The sequence below is a fragment of the Balaenoptera borealis genome (genome assembly GCF_965194805.1).
Source record: "Balaenoptera borealis genome assembly, chromosome: 1".
Lineage (NCBI taxonomy): Eukaryota > Metazoa > Chordata > Mammalia > Artiodactyla > Balaenopteridae > Balaenoptera > Balaenoptera borealis.
The window spans coordinates 119,923,883-119,941,729 of NC_138860.1; the positions used below are offsets into that span (position 1 = coordinate 119,923,883).

The 17,847-nt window shown below is 44.5% G+C and overlaps 1 protein-coding gene across 4 annotated transcripts in view; it reads left to right on the forward strand.

Annotated features, from left to right (window-relative positions):
- MCOLN2 (mucolipin TRP cation channel 2) overlaps positions 1–17,847 on the forward strand; it is a 64,803-nt gene that overhangs the window by 27,626 nt on the left and 19,330 nt on the right. For all 4 annotated transcript variants that reach the window (XM_082408520.1, XM_082408518.1, XM_082408519.1 and 1 more), the window contains exons 5-11: positions 5,427–5,511; positions 5,616–5,712; positions 7,440–7,539; positions 12,285–12,397; positions 13,599–13,748; positions 15,130–15,231; positions 15,339–15,461. In XM_082408520.1, the coding sequence (XP_082264646.1) occupies positions 5,427–5,511; positions 5,616–5,712; positions 7,440–7,539; positions 12,285–12,397; positions 13,599–13,748; positions 15,130–15,231; positions 15,339–15,461 (770 nt within the window). The remainder of the gene's footprint in view (positions 1–5,426; positions 5,512–5,615; positions 5,713–7,439; positions 7,540–12,284; positions 12,398–13,598; positions 13,749–15,129; positions 15,232–15,338; positions 15,462–17,847) is intronic.

Consider the following 17,847-nt stretch of genomic DNA (forward strand, 5'->3'; position numbering starts at 1 on the left):
AGTTTAAATAGGTGAATTAGCAGAAGCTGTTCTAGTTTACCTATTTATGAATTTTTCAGTATCTTTATGATTAAGAGAAGCATCCTTCAGTGTGCTCAGTGCAGAGATCTGCCTGTGTGCTGCTTTCCTGGTGGGTTTATATTTAGCTGCATGACTGATTGTACAGTTCAAGCTAAGGGTTTCCCCTAATTCATGCTGAGGGCATATCCCTCTGTCCCTGCCTCTAGACCTATAGCTTTACAATTCAGATTCACTGGGGGTACTGTAATGAATCCTGTTAAAAAAAATTTTTTTTTACAACATTTAGATGGCTATCATTCTAATACAGCGTTTTACTTTCTATAATGCAGATTTTGAATTTCTTATCTTCTCCTTTCCACATATTCTTAGCATGAAGCATTATGACCATTTCATCATTTTACCTGTCATTTTAAGAACATGTTGAATCCACCCTCCCTTTGTCTCTGAGAGGGTTGTTATTTCGTTTGCTGGAGTGTTCTGCCTTGTAAATGAGATTCATTTGAGTGTTGAGGCTGCTACTCCAATATCAGTTTGTTCTGTTTGAGGTTTGATGTTTTACTCAGGGCTTTTGCCATTCTTTAAAAAAAAAAAAATCTCAGTTCTTAGGTTTTGCTGCCACCAGGTGCTTGGTGGCCTCATTAGCAATGACTGGAGCATGAGGTGTGGCAGACTCCAGAGAGCTCTGAATGTGTATGTAGCTAAAGCGTTGTTCTCCTATTACAATTACAGCATCTGAATAATCAAATAGACTTTTATAAGGCAAATTCTACAGATAGTGTAACGTTAACTAACATGTGCTGTCATTTCTCTGAATCCGTCATCAATTTTTAAAAAAACTCACCTGTTTTATAAACATTTGAAGGTGAAAAAAATTAATGTCTTTTTTCATTTTTAAAAAAATTGTTATTGGCATATAGTTGCTTTACCAGATTGTGTTAGTGTATACTGTACAGCGAAGTGAATTAATGTCTTAGAATGAATGAAATACAGGAGAAAAAGGCCTCGGACAGTATCTGGCACACAGATTTTTAACATATTCCTCCTTCTTTCAGTCATTTACCCAGATAAGTTTAATTTAACTTATTATTTTTTCCTTTTCCTTTACTTTAGAATAAGAATGTTAAAGGTAGAAGGGCCTTAAATAGCCTCAGTTTGGCCTTCACTTTACAGTTGAGGAAACTGATGTTCAGTCAGACTTGGTGACTAGGCCAAGGTCACGCAGTGATTTAGTGACCGTGGGTCTTTGCTACTCTAAACCCGGTACCATGGGCATCACCCAGGAGCTTGTGAGACATGCAGAATCTCCAGGCCCCCCTAGCCCTGCAGAATCCATATTTGCATCTTAACGAGATCCCTGAATGACATATACGCACATTAAGCTTGGGAAGCGCCGGCTCAGTACTCCGCAGCTGAAGGTCTTTGACTTCGCACAGACCTCTCTTTTACCAACTTCACACATTTTATACTGTCCATCACCATCGGCCTTCAGTGCCCCCTGTACCAGCTTGGACACCCCTGTCCGCTCAGTATCACTCCCTTACAAAAGCGGTTCGGGCGCTTGCCTCTCCCTTCTTTCTCACCTGGATCCTGCCGGCCGTCACCAGGGTCCTCCGTGGCCGAGCCCCGGTGCCCCAGCTGCTGATACCTCCTGGAGAAATGGGCCAGAGCAGAACACACGCTCACACGGCCACACATCTGCAAGCCTCCGCACACAGCCCCTCCAGCAGGCTTCCCGTCAGCCCGGGGCTGCAGAGGCGAGGCCACGACCAAAGGCCTCCCGCAGCACCAGGGCCCACCCCTTTCAGCTCTGCGAAGTCGCCTCCCTCTGTCTGCACCCAAATTCGCCTCTCTGAGCTCAGTTCCTCCCTGAGTTCCAGACTCCTCCTCCATTCAGCCGGCTGCTTGACAGGCCACGTGACAACCCCCGCTGTGACTCTAATAGGGACTTCAAACCTGCTGTGCCCAAAACAGAACATTTCAAGCCTCCCCTACCCCCGACCCCTGGCTCAACCTGTTTCTTTCTACTCTTGCCCATCTCAGAAAACGAAACCAACATTTTCACATCATGCCATCCTATTCCCAGTTGCTCAAGCCCCAAACTTGAATGTGTTGGTTTCTCCATTTCCATTGCCACCTCTGTAGTCCAAGCCGCTGCCACTCTTGCTTGGACTGGTCTCCACCCCCTGCCCTGCCCCTCAGCAACCAGAATGATATTTTTTAAAAAATTGGCTAAGTTGGGACATCTCATTCCCTGGCCTAAAACCCACAAGTGGCTTCCCATCTTTTTAGAATAAAACCCGCAAGTCCCTGTAGGACGGGCCACCCGCCTGCCTCTCCACGCCCCCGCTTCCCTGGTCCTGCCTCCTTGCTGTTTGTTGAACAAGTCAGGCTCTTTCTTGCCTGGGACATAGTGCTCACTTTTGTCCTGCCCGGAGAGCTCCCCCTGGATCTGTGCTCAGCTGGGTCTCCTTCCTCCCTCAGGTGTCGGTTTAAACAGCCCCAGCACCGGTTTAAACAGCCCCAGCGCCGCAGAGCCCTTCCCAACAGTTCTCCTCAGGTAGGGCCTCCCCACCCACTTAACCTCCATCACTTCACTGTGTCTTGGCAGTACTGTGCACACTGTGAAATTATCTTATGTATATTTTTTCACTCTTGGTTTATGTCCCCCACTACAGTGTGAGCTCCATACAGACCTCGTCTGTCTCGTTCATTGCTCTACCTTCAGTGCCTGGCACAATGCCTGGCCCCTGAAAGCTTTCAGTAAATATTTACTGAATAAGTGAATGAGTCAGGAGGGAGCCTGGGCCTTTTGAGTTTCCGAAATAGGTGCTCAGAGGCCAGCCTCATCAGTGTACTGGTGAAGAGCTCAGGCTCTGGAACTGAGCACATGTGGATTTAAATTCTGGTTGGCCACCAGCTAGCTGTGTGACTTTGAGGAAGTTTCTTGGCCTCTCTGTGCCTTGGTTTGTCCATCTGTAAAATGGCAACAATAGTGTATCTCTCACAAGGTTGCTTCGGGGGTTAAACAGGATGATGCATTAAATGAGAGAACCTATAAAGCCCCGAGCACAGTGCCTGGCAGAGAGTAAGTCCCTGTATGTTTTTGCTATCTTTATCATCCTGTCTTTAGTTTCCTATAAAAAAAGTTTCTTTTGATCAACTGCCCTCACTGTATCGATCAAGGCCCAGTCAGGAAAACCAACATTGAATTGTTTCTTGATACTAATGGTCCATTTGCCAAACACAGAGAGGCACCCCCTCTGACACCTGCCTTTCTTAAATATTGTGGCTGTTGAGCTGTCCATTCAGCTCCGTGTCCTCGTTTTTCGCCCAGGATGCCTGATTGTCATAAAGTGTAAGTGTGTCCTCCGTATTTTGAGTGTCCTATATACTAGGCAATGTGTGTTCAATAGCCACAGCAGTTGTGCCCTTGTTCTCAAGGACTTTATCTTCTAGTTGAGGGGATAGATAAGCAAATAAAGAGTCAAATTGTGAGAGAAGATTCTCAGAGAACAAGCCATAGGGCCTACCCGGGTTCTCAAGCACCTACTGAGTGTCGGGCACTGCAGGAGGCCCTGACTTTTCCATTTTTGAGGCAGCACAAAGGGGGCAGCAGCAGCCCAGGTGAGAGTCAGCCAGACTGGTTCACACCAGTTCTGGCATCAGGGCTGAGTGACCTTGAAGGGCGTTGACCATGAAAGGTGTTCATTGTCTCCAGACCTCCTCGGTTTCCTGCCAAGGTGTTAGGCTACACAATAGTGAGACTAATTTTTATGTGCGGCTCTTGGAATCATTCTTTTACAGTTTACAGCTCATAATTTATTTTTATTTGAATACAATCTAAGTTCCTTTCTTTCTCTTAATTTTTTTTTTTTTTGGGAAAGTATCGGACTAAACAGAAAAGTTGCCAAATAGCACAAAGATGTCCTTGTATACCTTTCATCTAACTTTCCCAAATGCAAACATTTTACCGCATTTGCTTTATCATTCTTCCTACATAAACAAATTTCTCCTGAAATATAGGAGACTACGGTGCAGACACAATGCCCCTACCTGTAAATACTTGTGTGCATCTCCCCAAACAAGATCATGCTCCTTATAACCACCGAACAGTGCTCAAAAGCATGAGTTAACATGGACGTGATACTATAATCTACAAACCCTATTCATATTTCATCAATTGCCCTAACATTATCTATCGCAAAAGCCATGCCTAACCTCCCTGGTCCAAGATCACATATCGCATTTAGTTGTCATGTATCTTTAGTCTCCTATAATCTGGAGAAAAATTGAGTTCTTGGCTTTTTTTTTTTTTTTTAATGATCTTGACATTTTTAGAGTAGAATGTCCCTCCCTTGAGTTTTCCTGTTTTTCTTTTTTTTTTTTTTTAATTAATTTATTTATTTTTGGCTGTGCTGGGTCTTTGTTGCTGCACGTGGGCTTTCTCTAGTTGCGGCGAGCGGGGGCTACTCTTCGTTGCGGTGCGTGGGCTTCTCATTGCGGTGGCTTCTCTTGTTGCAGAGCACAGGCTCTAGGCGCGCAGGCTTCAGTAGTTGTGGCTCACGGGCTCTAGGCACACAGGCTTCAGTAGTTGTGGCACGTGGGCTCAGTAGTTGTGGCTCGCAGGCTGTAGAGTACAGGCTCAGTAGTTGTGGCACATGGGCTTAGTTGCTCCACGGCATGTGGGATCTTCCTGGGCGAGGGCTTGAACCCGTGTCCCCTGCATTGGCAGATGGATTCTTAACCACTGTGCCACCAGGGAAGTCCCCCCTGGTTTTTGTGGGGTTTTTAAAAATACATTTATTTATTTATTTTTATTTTTGGCTGCATTGGGTCTTCGTCGCTGTGCACAGGCTTTCTCTAGTTGCCGCGAGTAGGGGCTACTCTTCGTTGCGGTGCACGGGCTTCTCATTGTGGTGGCTTCTCTTGTTGCGGAGCACGGGCTCTAGGCACGCGGACTTCAGTAGTTGTGGCTCACGGGATTAGTTGCTCCATGGCATGTGGGATCTTCCCAGACCAGGGGTGGAACCCGTGTCGCCTACGTTGGCAGGCGGATTCTTAACCACTGCGCCACCAGGGAAGCCCCTAGTTTTCCTGTTTCTTTGTGCCTAGATTGAGGTTACGCATTTGGGGCAGAAATACCACACAAATGGTACGTTATTTCAGGAGGCACATGATGTCTCTTTATCTCAATCCTGGTGATGTTAACTTTGATCACGTGGCTAGGGTGGGATCTGCCAGGTTCCCCACTGTAAAGTTACTGGTCTCCCTGTTGTGATTCATAAGTATTCTGTGGAGAGATGCTTTGGCACTTGTTGAGTCTTCTGCTCTCATCACACTTCGGCCCACTGGTTTCAGCATCTGATTCTTGCCTGACAGTCACTGTGGTTTTTTCATGGCCCTAGACTGCATTCACCTAGACCTCCAGACCCTCTCCAAGAACCCTCAGGACTGGAAGAACTCATCATTCTTCAGACTGGAATTTTATCGGTAAATATGTTTTAAAGTCTCATTGCCCAGGAGATGTAGGTGGGGAAAGGAGAGTAGGGTAGGAAGACTGTGGCAATTTATACCTTGTAATATTTTTTATTCAGCCTCTTGCAAGTTGAAATCTCCTTTCATCTCAAAGGCATTGACCTGCAGACGATTCATTCCCGAGAGCTACCAGACTGTTACATCTTTCAGAATACGGCAAGTGTCTATTTTACTAAGCCATTTAATCATTTTTCTCTACTCCTTTTGTAGGTGCAGAGTGCAAAACACATCCGCCTATAGATGTGTTTGATGCAGTTGTGTTTAAAACAGTTTTAATGCCACTTTATAGCATCATTGGCCAGAGGCCGTGACTTCTAAAAATGATACAAGCCCATTCCAACTTTTTAAAACTAGATTTTTGGGTTGAAAAGAGTTTTCAAAGTGGACTTTGACTCCCTACTCTCCGAATACATTTTTAAAAATAGCTTATGACCTGTGTTTTAAGTGCCTATAATGTTTTTCCCACCTTCGAAGGAAGGTCTTTGCAAATGTTGTAGCAAGTGTTTTCAAACCTCAAGGCAGAAAGTGCCCCCTTGGTCTGAAGGCCAATCTGCAAAGGATCAATTTCTGCAGCTTTTATTTTGGGAGGGGCAGGCATGTGCCATGGACTTCCTTCCTCCTTCCCTTCCTTCCTTCCTTCCTTCCTTCCTTCCTCCCTCCCTCCCTCCCTTACTCCCTTCTTCTCTCCCTCCCTTCCTTCTTTCATGTTTCTTGATGGGCAGAACTGAATGCTCAGTTGGACGTTATATGTAGCTGCTGTTTTAGCAATTCAGAAGCATGCTTCATTCAACAACGATCGCTAAATGCTCAATGAGTCCCTACGAGGCAGCAGGCAAGTTGCCATACTCTAGAGGTACCATGGCCCTCAGGAAGCTTACAGCCTAGTGGAAGAGATAGAAAAACAAGTCAACAAAAAAATTAATTATAAATTGTGACATGTAGTAAGGAAGAATGTCTCCCCCAGAGAGTAGCATGATTAATCTCCCTGGGGTGACCCACACATTACAAAACGCATTATGAAATCCAAGGCAAGGCAAAGAGCTTGGAGAGCTGAACGTATATGTGATCTATGATTAAACCCACAGGTGCCTGAACATCTTTGAGCATAAGCCACGTGCACATTACACATTCTCAGTGTAATCTAAGAATATCGTTATGACCAAACCAGAGATTCGAGAATTAAGCTATACAGACCTCATTTCTATACCTATGAGCTAGGACCAAACTTCCACTAGCCCTGGCATTCAAGGCCTCATTTTCCCCCAGGAAAGCCCCTAAAATACTCTGCATATGTCACTTATAAACTTTAAATGCTTGAAACATAATGTGGAAGATTGAGGGCATTTGGAAATCTTAAATTCAACCCATAACCCTGGAGCAATCTTTGCCACTTCTGAAAGCACATGTAGCACTTCTGAAAGCACATGTAGCACTTCTGAGAACATATATATAGCGTTTGAAGCAAATAGAAAAATAATTTCTAGCCTAGTAAAAATCTAGAGTTTCATACCCAAAGGACTAAAAATTAAGGCAAATGCTTGTAAATTCCATTCAGTGTAATAAATGAGGTCTTTGTGTTCTCTCGTCAAAAATTGGTGGTGAATTCTCATTTTTGTTCTTTGGACTGGTTGGCTGTTTTGCTTTAGAATTTCTCTGAATCCGAATGTGCTTTTAGTAGAATTTCATGTAGTCCCCCTTTGGACCACATTTTTTCATTAATAATAGGAAGTTGTGAAGGAATCATGTGATGAGGACATTTTCATCAGTCTAACTCTCTTTGGATCAGCACGCTATCTGGATGCCATTGATATTTTAAGCAGAATTGATCTAACCAGTCATACTTTCTGCTGGGCCATAACCTCGTCATCAATTTGTGTCTCCAGATTATCTTTGACAATAAAGCTCACAGTGGCAAAATCAAAATCTACTTTGACAGTGACGCTAACATCGAGGAATGTAAGGACTTGAACATCTCCGGATCTAGTAAGTATGTTATATGCTTGCCCATTGTGGATTATGGAAGATTTTTATCACTTCATTTTGGGATTTGGGGTATATAAATGGTTTATTTGGATGATGATAAGAATAAAGGGCTCCAAAAAACCACACTTTGAGCATTCGCTTCTGTTAAGCATACCCCGAAGCTTTGCATTTTTGTTCAATTAAGCAAATGTTGATTACAGACCTTGTAGGAGAGGTCGTGTGGCCCAGCGGTTAAGAGCAGTTTCTGGAGCCAGACTACCTGGGTTCGAGTTTTGGTTCTGTTTCCTGTGCCTGTGATCTTGGACACATTGCTTAACCTCTCTGTGTCTCAGGGTCCTTCTCTGCAAAATGGAGGTAATAATAGTACTTACCTTCCAGGATGTTGAGTATTAAATGAGTATGTAAAGCGGAGCACTGAGAACAACAGTTGACACGCAGTAATTGTAGGCGCTCTGAAAAGAAAGAAAACGCCTTCATGAGGGGCACTGGCATGCTTATAAAATCTCTAGCGTGTCCTGACTAGGAGTAAGTGGTGGAGGCACAGAAGATATGAGGATCAAGAAAGCAAAGGTTCCTTTTGATGGGGACAGAGTGAGACATAGAGTCCAACAATGCTTCTTGGAGAAGGTATGATTTGATCTGAGCCTGTGACAGTGGAGTGGGATCAAGGCCTTCAGAGCCTAGAGAGCAGCCTGGACAAACCTGGGTCATTTACTCAGTCATTACTCAGGAAATACCTCCTGATCCACAGACTAAAGTGGGCTACTCAGACCCCATTCTCACTGGGGTGGGGGGGGGGGTGTTGGGATGATGTTAATGATGGGTGATCAGTATTTTTTCATTTACAAGTTTTGTTTAACTGAACCTGCCTTTGACCAGATTATCAGAACAAAATAAAATGTAAAATACCTGTGGTTCCTAACTATTTTATATTAGTTTTAAATTAGACTCAGTTTGTGGCCTGTTGCTTTTCGGTTGCATAATATGTCCTGATGATTTTGAAGTTTTGGGTTTTTAGTCCCATTAGCTGACTCCAGCCTCTCATCAGAGTACACAGTTTTAGTTTCTGTTAAAAAGTGGGTACTCTTCCTCAGCAGACACACTCTCCCCAGCAGAAACGCGCAGGTCAGACACGTGTCTTCCAAGTCCGAGTGTAGGCTGCAGCCATTTTATGTGATAAAAGCTAACCCTTGTCATATAGGAAATGTGGTTTGGCATAGTCATTTGACCAAATAAGTTAGTCAGTCAAACACGTTTGCCAGGACAAGGTTTCCTTCCTCTCCACGGGCATCCTTATAATATTGGGGAGCTGTCCTCGCCTTTGCTCAGAAGAGAGGCGCTCTGGCTCCCTCCTGTGGCCAGTGAGGAGAAACACAATCTCACAGCTAGAAGCACAGACATTTATAAACGCTTCTTCCAGGGCTGCGCCATCACTAGGAGAGCACAAATTTAAGATGATGTGACAAGTCTTACAAAGCTGAAGTTTGGAAACCAGCTTAGGAAATGGATTTTTTTTTTTTTTCTTGTATTGGAAGCTGTCTGGTGGATTGATTGCCCTGGCTCTGGGGGAGTAGAACAAAGGCAAGGGTGACATCTGGTGGGATCCTTGTGCAATTTGCAAAACATTCTGAGGTTCATTCACATCCATGTGCTTACCTTGAAGCTTCTCTCTCCTTCTTGTCATTACCTATGTTATCTCAAGGTGAAATATAAGGGAATGCGCATTTTTACATACAAACTTGAAGTTGCCTTTTCTGACTTCTAATACCCATGCCCAGTGTGCCACTAATCTTCACATTAACTTGATTTTATAAATGTAGCCATTTGGGCATGGGAGCTGGAGGAGGTAGGTACTGATGGACAGGACTCCCCATTGATGGGTGATGTAAATGTATGTCCCAGGGAAATGGGGTTTAGTAAGTGTGGGAAGCCCTGGTTAGGGTCACACAGGTGGCAGTGGTGGTGTGTGTGGGACTTCTCAGGCCCCTGGAAGGACTGAGTGGGGTAGGATTTTCTTAACCACATTTCCAGAGGCATCTCTCTGGACTAGTGTTATACAAACCCAGGTTTAGGAACTGTTCCTGTGAGAATAACATAATTTCAGTAGAAGAAGAAAGCAGTTATGATGTTTATAAGATACTTTTTGTAGCCACATCACACTAGTCTTCTCAATAAATCAAACTGAAACAATACAATACTGATTTCTCTGTTAGGAGGGACTGTTTATCTTCCTAGTTCTGGGCCTCAGTTTTCTCATCTGTAAATAAGGCCCAATTCAAGTAATCTTAGAAATTTCGTTCTAGTTATAGATCAGAAAGGAAGGTACTCGAGGCTGTTCTTGCATTTTTTAAGATTTCGGTCCCATCTTCCCAAGAACTGCCCCTCTTCCCTCTGCCTCATTCCATGGCTCCTCCCCCAAAAAATGGTCTTGGATTTTGGTCAGGTTGTTTTCTTACGTACCCATTAGATGGTATCTCCAGATAACTTAAACTTGTGAAGGATAAAATGGCCAAAGGTGGATGTAAGTGCTCCGTACGAGACACTGACAAGCACTCGGCAGGGATTGTTTGACCTGATTTCCTGACAGCGCGTGAAGCTGGTACAGCTGTGCTCCCATTTGGTACCCGAGGCATCTGAAGCTTAGCAAGGCTAAATGACTCACTCAGTGAATTACATTTACTCGCTGGCCATGCTCCTAACCCACTTAGGGTTAGGACGAGCTGCCCTCAGACCCCGTGCCATGGTCGCTCACGCCGCCGTTATTTCTAAATCCGTGGACACACTCCCATCTTTCTCTTACATGCCTTCTCTGCGGAGATGTCGCTGTGGAACACCCTGACTTTAGACTCTCCTGAAGGTTGCCTGTCCCCAGCGCTGCTTCCTTCTCCCCTGGCCTTCCTCTGTCTGGTTCCTGAGTGCATCTCCTCTCCTAATTCCCAAACATTGCCACCCCCGCCTTCCCATCCTTCCTAGTCTGCATTCCGCTCTGTCATCTCTCTGAGTGACTGTGTCCACACCCATGGTTTCGGCCGTCACCAAGTTGTCTGCTCTTGTCATGAATGTCCAGACTGAGCTCAGTTGACCCAAGACAGAAAAGGAGTCATTCTTGGTCAGTCCTTCCTTACTCCCTAAGTCCCATTAAAGACCAGGTCGAGTCTCTCTTCTTCATCTTTTGCCACTTTGTGCCTTATCTTTGTGTGCCTTATCTTTGTGTGCCTTCTCTGCCTCTAACTTCGCTCAGACCTTCACGAGTTCTGACTTAGATTATTCAGTGGTCTTCCTGTGCTCTGCTGGGGTCTCTGCACTTATCTGTAAGCGTACTGAAGCATTATGGGGACACACATAAGCACAGGCACTGTCATGCTGAATGAAACACACCCGGTCCCTGCCTCCCAGAGCCAATCATGTCGGGGGGGGGGGGGAGATGGACATTGAATGATATAATAACCACTGAGTTTGCTGTTCTTGTGTGCATGGGGCTGCTCCAAGTGCTTTCATGTGTGAACTTATTTAACCCTCACAACAGCCCTATAATATAGGTATTTTTTCATTCTACCCATTTTTTGGATGAGGAAACTGAGGCAACTTCCCCAAGGCTCCACAGCTTCTGAGTGCAGGGCGGAGATTCAGACCCAGGTCTCAGGCTCCGGAGACCATGTCCTTTTTCATTTCACACTGTCTCTGTGCTCCTTGCTGTGCTGTCTTTGAAGACACAACTATAAGTTCAGTGACCATCAAGCAGAGGGGAGTAAATGGAGATATAGGTGTGTATACTTATGGACAGGGCTACGATAGGATATTGGGGGGAGGGCTGATGGGGATGGGAATTTAGGGAATTGTCCTGTTCTGTTCTGGGGAGGAAGATACTCAATCTGAAACCCAAGGCTGAATAACCCCCATGTGTGATGGGGAGGGGGTGCTGTTCCAGGCAGAGGGATCAGCATGTGCAAAGTCCCTGAGGCAAGAAAGAGAGAGAGGCAAGAGGGAGGGAGAGAGCTCCAGCTCCTGGTAGGAGCAGGGAAGGAGGAAGAGAGTGGCCTCAGGGTGGGGAAGGTGGGGGCCGGGAGAAAGCAGCAGGCGGCAGGTGATGAGACCACAGCAGGTGAGCTGGGGCCGGGCAGGGGAGAGCCGTGGTTGGGATTTGGGACTATACCATGAAGTCTGAGAGAAGCGAAGGTTACAGTTTCATCTTCCTCCAGTACCTTCCCTGTGTAACTGTGTTCCAAGGTAAAAATCTGATTACTACTCTCCTTACTTTCATTCTAAGGAGTGATTTTTCCCACATGCAGAAAAAGCGTATTGAACTGTCACTCTTTGCTGGGAAAGTACAGAGTAGGGTTGAGAAGCAGAAATGGGGATTCTGAGTGGTGTGACTTTAAAACGTGTGTTCCCCCATTAATGGAGAGCTTGATGTTTGTTTTTATGTGGAAGAACTCAGAGTATGTCAGTAGTTTTGCCTCTTTTGAATAGAGCCCAAATGGACCACCTTCTACTGAATTCCACTCTATAGTAAATATTTATGAATACACTTTAGTACATCTGTTAAGAATTTATATGTTTTTAAACGTATAACTCGACCTCAGGGAATGATTACATTGTTTGTGAACCTCTGAATGAGTGCAGTGTGATTTGTTTCTGATGTTGAAGCGTTTATCATTTGATCTTATTTTCCAGCTGCCATCTTGTTTGGAAATTATTCCCAAGTAAGGTGTGTTTGACATTTGAATTCTGTTTTCGTTTCTCAGTTCAGAAAAATACTCAGTATGTCCTGGTGTTTGATGCATTTGTCATTGTGATTTGCTTGGCATCTCTTATTCTGTGCACAAGATCCATTGTTCTTGGTCTAAGGTTACGAAAGGTAAGTGTGTGTTGGAATTTCCTCCCTCCCTTCCTGACCTCCGCCTGCAGTTTGTCCAAACAGTGGGGCCTTGACATTGGGTCATCCTGCCCTTTCTGGGACCCTTGACTGAATTGTATTCCTTTGAATGACTGTCCCCCTACGAGGCATTATCAACCTGGGGTGTAGAGAGTGAGTCAAAGCTCCCGGCATGTCAGGTGGAATCAGACAATTATCCTGCTTAAACCTGAACTAATAAGCACAGATACACAGTGGTGAATGATCAAGCTTTTGAATGCTTCTAGAATAAATGAGACCCTTTTAAATTCAGGAGTGATCTTAAGAACAGAGTAATAACATGTGTGGGTTTCATCTTTTGTCTTCAAATCAAAGTTCATTCTGACAGGGAGGCATGGTAAATGGGTTATAATGAAGCATAAAAGACTTTATTCTATTATTTAAACTAGTTTAAAAATTCTTCCCTGAGTTTCATTTTATCTTTTTACCCTTAGGGCTCTTGTGAATATATACTCTAGCTCACCACAAATCTTATTCTGGTGTGTGGCATGTATGTAAATACAGACTGGGGTCAGTGGACATAGGAAGTCATCAGAATACCATATGTAGAGGAAGGAAGCAGTCTACATTGTATTTTTCCAGGGCTTGACCTGTGTCGATTTGTTTTGTAAATATCCACTTCTCTTAGCCACCCTCCCCCACCCCACAAGCCCCTTGATATTCTGAATCCAAAGCCAGGGTCGGGTCTGGGTTCTGCCGACGCGAGGGTGGCACATTGGGAGCACACGCTCGGGGGCCGGACTGCCTGCACTCAAGTCCTGGCTTGGCCGCCCCATGTCTCAGTTGCCTCCTCCGGAAAGAAGTGTCCGTGGTGCCTAGTTCGTAGGGTTGTCTGGTTGAATGCGTTGAGAATATGTAAAGTGTTTGGAATGTGCTCTGTGTTAGCTATTTCAACAAGAGTCTGTTGGAGTGAGAGCACAGCATTGAGTGTTTGAGTCACTTAGTTAACTGGCATGCTCACCTCTAGCTGGGGTGGATGGTGGAGGAAGGTGTGGGCTGTAATCTCTACCCTCCACGTGAGGATCCATCACGTTGGAAAAGGCATTGCCGTGTCTTTGGACAGGCGAGAGCGCTGTTTTGCGCTTTTCTCCTTCCAGAGGGCAGTGTGGTTTGTAAGAAATGCTTTTTAAAACGTTTGCCGCAGAGATTCTTAGATTTCTTCCTGGAGAAGTACAAGCGATGTGTGTGTAACGCCGACCAGTGGGAGTTCATCAACAGATGGTATATCCTGGTGATTATCAGCGACCTAATGACAATAATTGGATCCATATTAAAAATGGAAATTAAAGCCAAGGTAAGCGGCAACCCATTGTAAATCTTCTGATCTTTCTGTTCTTCTGGATGGTCTCAAATACTGTAAGATATGCAGTGATTCTCAGGTTTTCTCTTTTCTCACGCCCATAAAATGGAAGCCTCCTCTGACTTGGTTTCTCCTGAAGGGAAAATGAGGAAGCAGTTGTTCTGTGGAAGGCGATACTCCTATGAATAGCCTCTAGGAAACTTGACAGCATCTTCAGAATAGGAACTGAAGTTTGAGAAGACTGGTGGTTTGGGCGGGCTTTGTTTGTTTGTTTGTTTACATTGCAAAAGCAGCAGCTGGCCCATGAACCAATCACGTCAAGAGCCGAGGTGCCCATCCATGATTGATGGGGGCTCTGATGGATGGCGTGAGGGCAGGAATATTTGAGTGCCTCTAGGCGCCTGGCTCTTTGTGTAACTTAGTCGATGTAGTCTCCTAAGTCTTGCCTCCTCTCCTCCGTGCTCGGCCGTCAGCTAGCAAATCTTACCAGCCTTCCCTCCTGGCCTCGAGGGAGGTCCGCCCTGACTGCTTCGGCTTCCTTCAGGCCGTCTTCCTCTCTGACCCAGATCACTGCAGCTGCCTAATTGTTGTCCCGCCTTCAGCTTATACCCCTCGCAGCCATTCACACAGCTGTCAGAGTCATTTTTCTGGGAGTGTCTCTCTTGCTGTGACAATCCTTTCTGCCTCAGGGACCCCCTTTGGGATGAAGTGGCCTTTCTTCAGCGTGGCCCCCAGGGGCCTCATGATCTAGCTCTGCCTTCCTCTCCCACCCTCGCTCTCCCTGAGCCTTCAGTGCTGCCCCTCTGGCCCGTGTTGCGGGCTCTCAGCACCGGGCCCTGTTCAGCCTCTCTCCGTTTGCTTGCAAGACTCCCCTAGCCTGTCCTCCAGGCCCAGCACTGCTCTGGGGTCACGCCCTCGGGAAGCCTTCCACGACAAGCCCGGCACTGTGTCTCTCACTGCACGCAGCGTACGGTATTAGAATCACGCTTGTGTGTGCGTCTCCTCAGAGTCCTTGAGAGCAGGAACTGTTAGCGAATCACGTTGGAGCGTTCTTTCAAAAGTAGCTGAAAGGTATTGAGTGATATTTAACAAACACCATTAGTTTATGTGCTTTAGTGCCTAGGTCAGTGGTAAATGCAATTTCTATTTCAGGATATTATTTGAACAAGAATTCAGTTCAACCAATCTTAATACTAAAAGGAAATGAGGAACACATTTGGAATTGTGCTCTCTATTATTTCCTTCTTCAGTTTAGAAACTCTCAGAATCACTGTAGAGAGGCAGGCGGTCCATTCTTCTCCAGTCAGTTTAAAGTGAGGTTCATAAGCTGAGTGGAGTAGAATATTTTACTCACGTCTGCTTTCTCATTCCCTAGAATCTCACAAATTACGATCTGTGCAGCATTTTGCTTGGAACATCTACGCTCTTTGTCTGGGTTGGCGTCATCAGATACTTGGGTTACTTCCAAGCATATAATGTAAGGATATGGCTATTGGGTGGCACCACTGGGGTTGAGGTCCATTTCTTTGGGCTCTAGTAGCTACTTTTTAATTCCCCCCCCCCCATTGTGCTGATTTTTTTCAGGTGCTCATTTTAACAATGCAAGCCTCACTGCCAAAAGTTCTTCGCTTCTGCGCGTGTGCCGGTATGATCTATCTGGGTTACACCTTCTGCGGCTGGATTGTCTTAGGACCATATCATGACAAGGTGTGTAGCCTAATTCTTCCTTCTGCACATGAAGCACTTGAGACCCTTAAATGTGGGTTTCCAGCACTGACCTTCATCCCACTTTTCTCCAGCACATACCCTGGACATCAGTAAGCATGTATCTTTGCATCAGTTTTCTTTTTCTTTCCCTTTTCCGGATATTGAAGTGGCTTCGGGATATTGAAACAAGAACTGCAGGGAACCAGAGAGCACGTTTCATGGCTGTCTAGGTCTGGCTTAAGGGGTCACACATTAACCCAGCCAGTCACCAAGTAAGAAGTGTTCGGACGTGAGATCACTATAATAAAAATGAAAATTAAATGAGGAAAAGTATTACAAAGTCTTTCTAATTCAAAGTATTAAGGTTTTCATCCAAATTAACGGAGGAGACTGGAGGAGGATAAACACTGCCCAGAATGACCATGTTAGGTTTATGATTAAAATGATAACACATCTTGCCTTTGCAGGTGGTTTTGATTTCAGTGTCCTCTTAGTGCCTTAATAAAGGTCAGTATCTGAATTCTAAACTCTTGCTGGACTTCAGTCAGTATCATAATCTCAAGGACATCAAAGTTATGTTCAGATGTTCTTGTTTTAAAATGATAAATTTGATTCAAAGATATAGCAGGAAATGAAATTAGGTAGGCCTTGTTTTCAAACCAAAAAAAGTAAAAGCAGTGATTGCATCTTACAGTTTTTCTTCCATGGGCCTCTGGCAGTTGGAACAACAGAAACAACAAAAATAAAAATAATAGCAGCTAGCACTTGATGCTGTACTAAGCATTTCTCTCTTCTCTCTCATTTAATCTCGTCAATAGCCCAGAGTACTGTTATCTTGGCTTAGGTGCTCTACAGGGAGAGAAATAAAAATATAATGATGCTGGTATAACAGCTCGGCCTTAAGTTTTGACCTTGATAGTTGCATTGAACAAAACACGGTCAAATCTAGTTTACAAACTCTTCACAAAAATCGAGCAATCCACAAAACTCAAACGTTCGGTATCGTCCTACTAAAATAAATCCTAGTAACTTGGCATCCACCCAGGCTTTCTCCTCTTTAAGTGTTTCATTTAATACGTCCAAAGAGAATTACCGTTTTCCTATCTGAGAAACTGTATAATCAACAAAGTGCCAATCTCTGGGTTAATAGTAAATCTTGGTAATCGTATTGCTTTCCAGTTCCATTCCACTGCTTTAAAGGTGACTCATGAGTAAAAATTGTTCTTCGATGTGATCTCTCTGATCCGGAGAACTGTCTTAGTGCCCAGGAAAATTTACATTTTTCTTCCTTGCTTACTTTATGGTCTGGATGCTTTGCCACATTGTTGCCACTAGAGGGCAGTGTTGCGCCACACGGCATAAATACTGAGCCTCCGAGGCCAGTGAATCAAGTGGTCCTGTCTCCGCTGCCCTCCGTCTTCCCTACACCATCATTATTCTGGACGGTGCTCAGAAAATGTTGCTTAAATTTCACTAAACTAGCAACCATTCTGAAGTGCTGTGTGCTAGATAGATATGGTGCCCATGTTCTTTACCTCCCTTGCTAGGTTAACCCTTCCAGTAGCCCTGTGGGGAAATATTATCCTTTGACAGAAAATAGCGATCTTAATATGTTAATTTTCCTGAGGTTGTATAGTTAGTGAACGGCAGAGATAGGATGCACACCCAGGTCTGCCTGACCCTAATACACATGCTTTGAGCAATACCCTGCAGGGCTTTTCTTCTTTTCTTGGTATTATCTAAAACAGACCATTACAAGAGAGCATTCATTCTGACTCAAGAGTAGATCAACCGTGAGAGGAAAGCCAAGTAATCAGTCTTATTTCTTTCAACGTGCATCAAGGTTACCTTGTGAAAAATGATGTTGTCTGCTTTGTCAGTCTGACTTCATTTTCATATGTTCAGTTCTGTCCTTTCAAAGAATCCAGGGGAGATTGGGACACTCTAGATCAGCACTATCCAAGAAAAACATAACGAGAGCTACAAATGAGAGCCATGTCTATCCTTTTAAATTTTCTAGTAGCCACGTTAAAAAGATTTTTTAAAGAAACAAATTAAAATTGATTTTAATTATATATTTTATTTAACCCAATATATTTAAAATATTACTTCAGCCTGTATTCAGTATAACACATCGAGATATTTTACATTCCTTTTTTTAGGTACTTAGTCTTTGAGATGTGGTGTGTGTTTTATCCTGACAGCGTATCTCACTTTGGACCGGCTGCACATCACGTGCTCCATAGGCACCTGTAGCTGGTGGCTGCCATATTGGACGTTTCACCTCTTGACTCGTGTCTCTTACTTAATGCCAGCCTTTCACTTCTCCCCCCGAGGAGTAGAGAGATAAGCACTATATCTCTGGGGTTGTCTAGCGGGTCTGTTT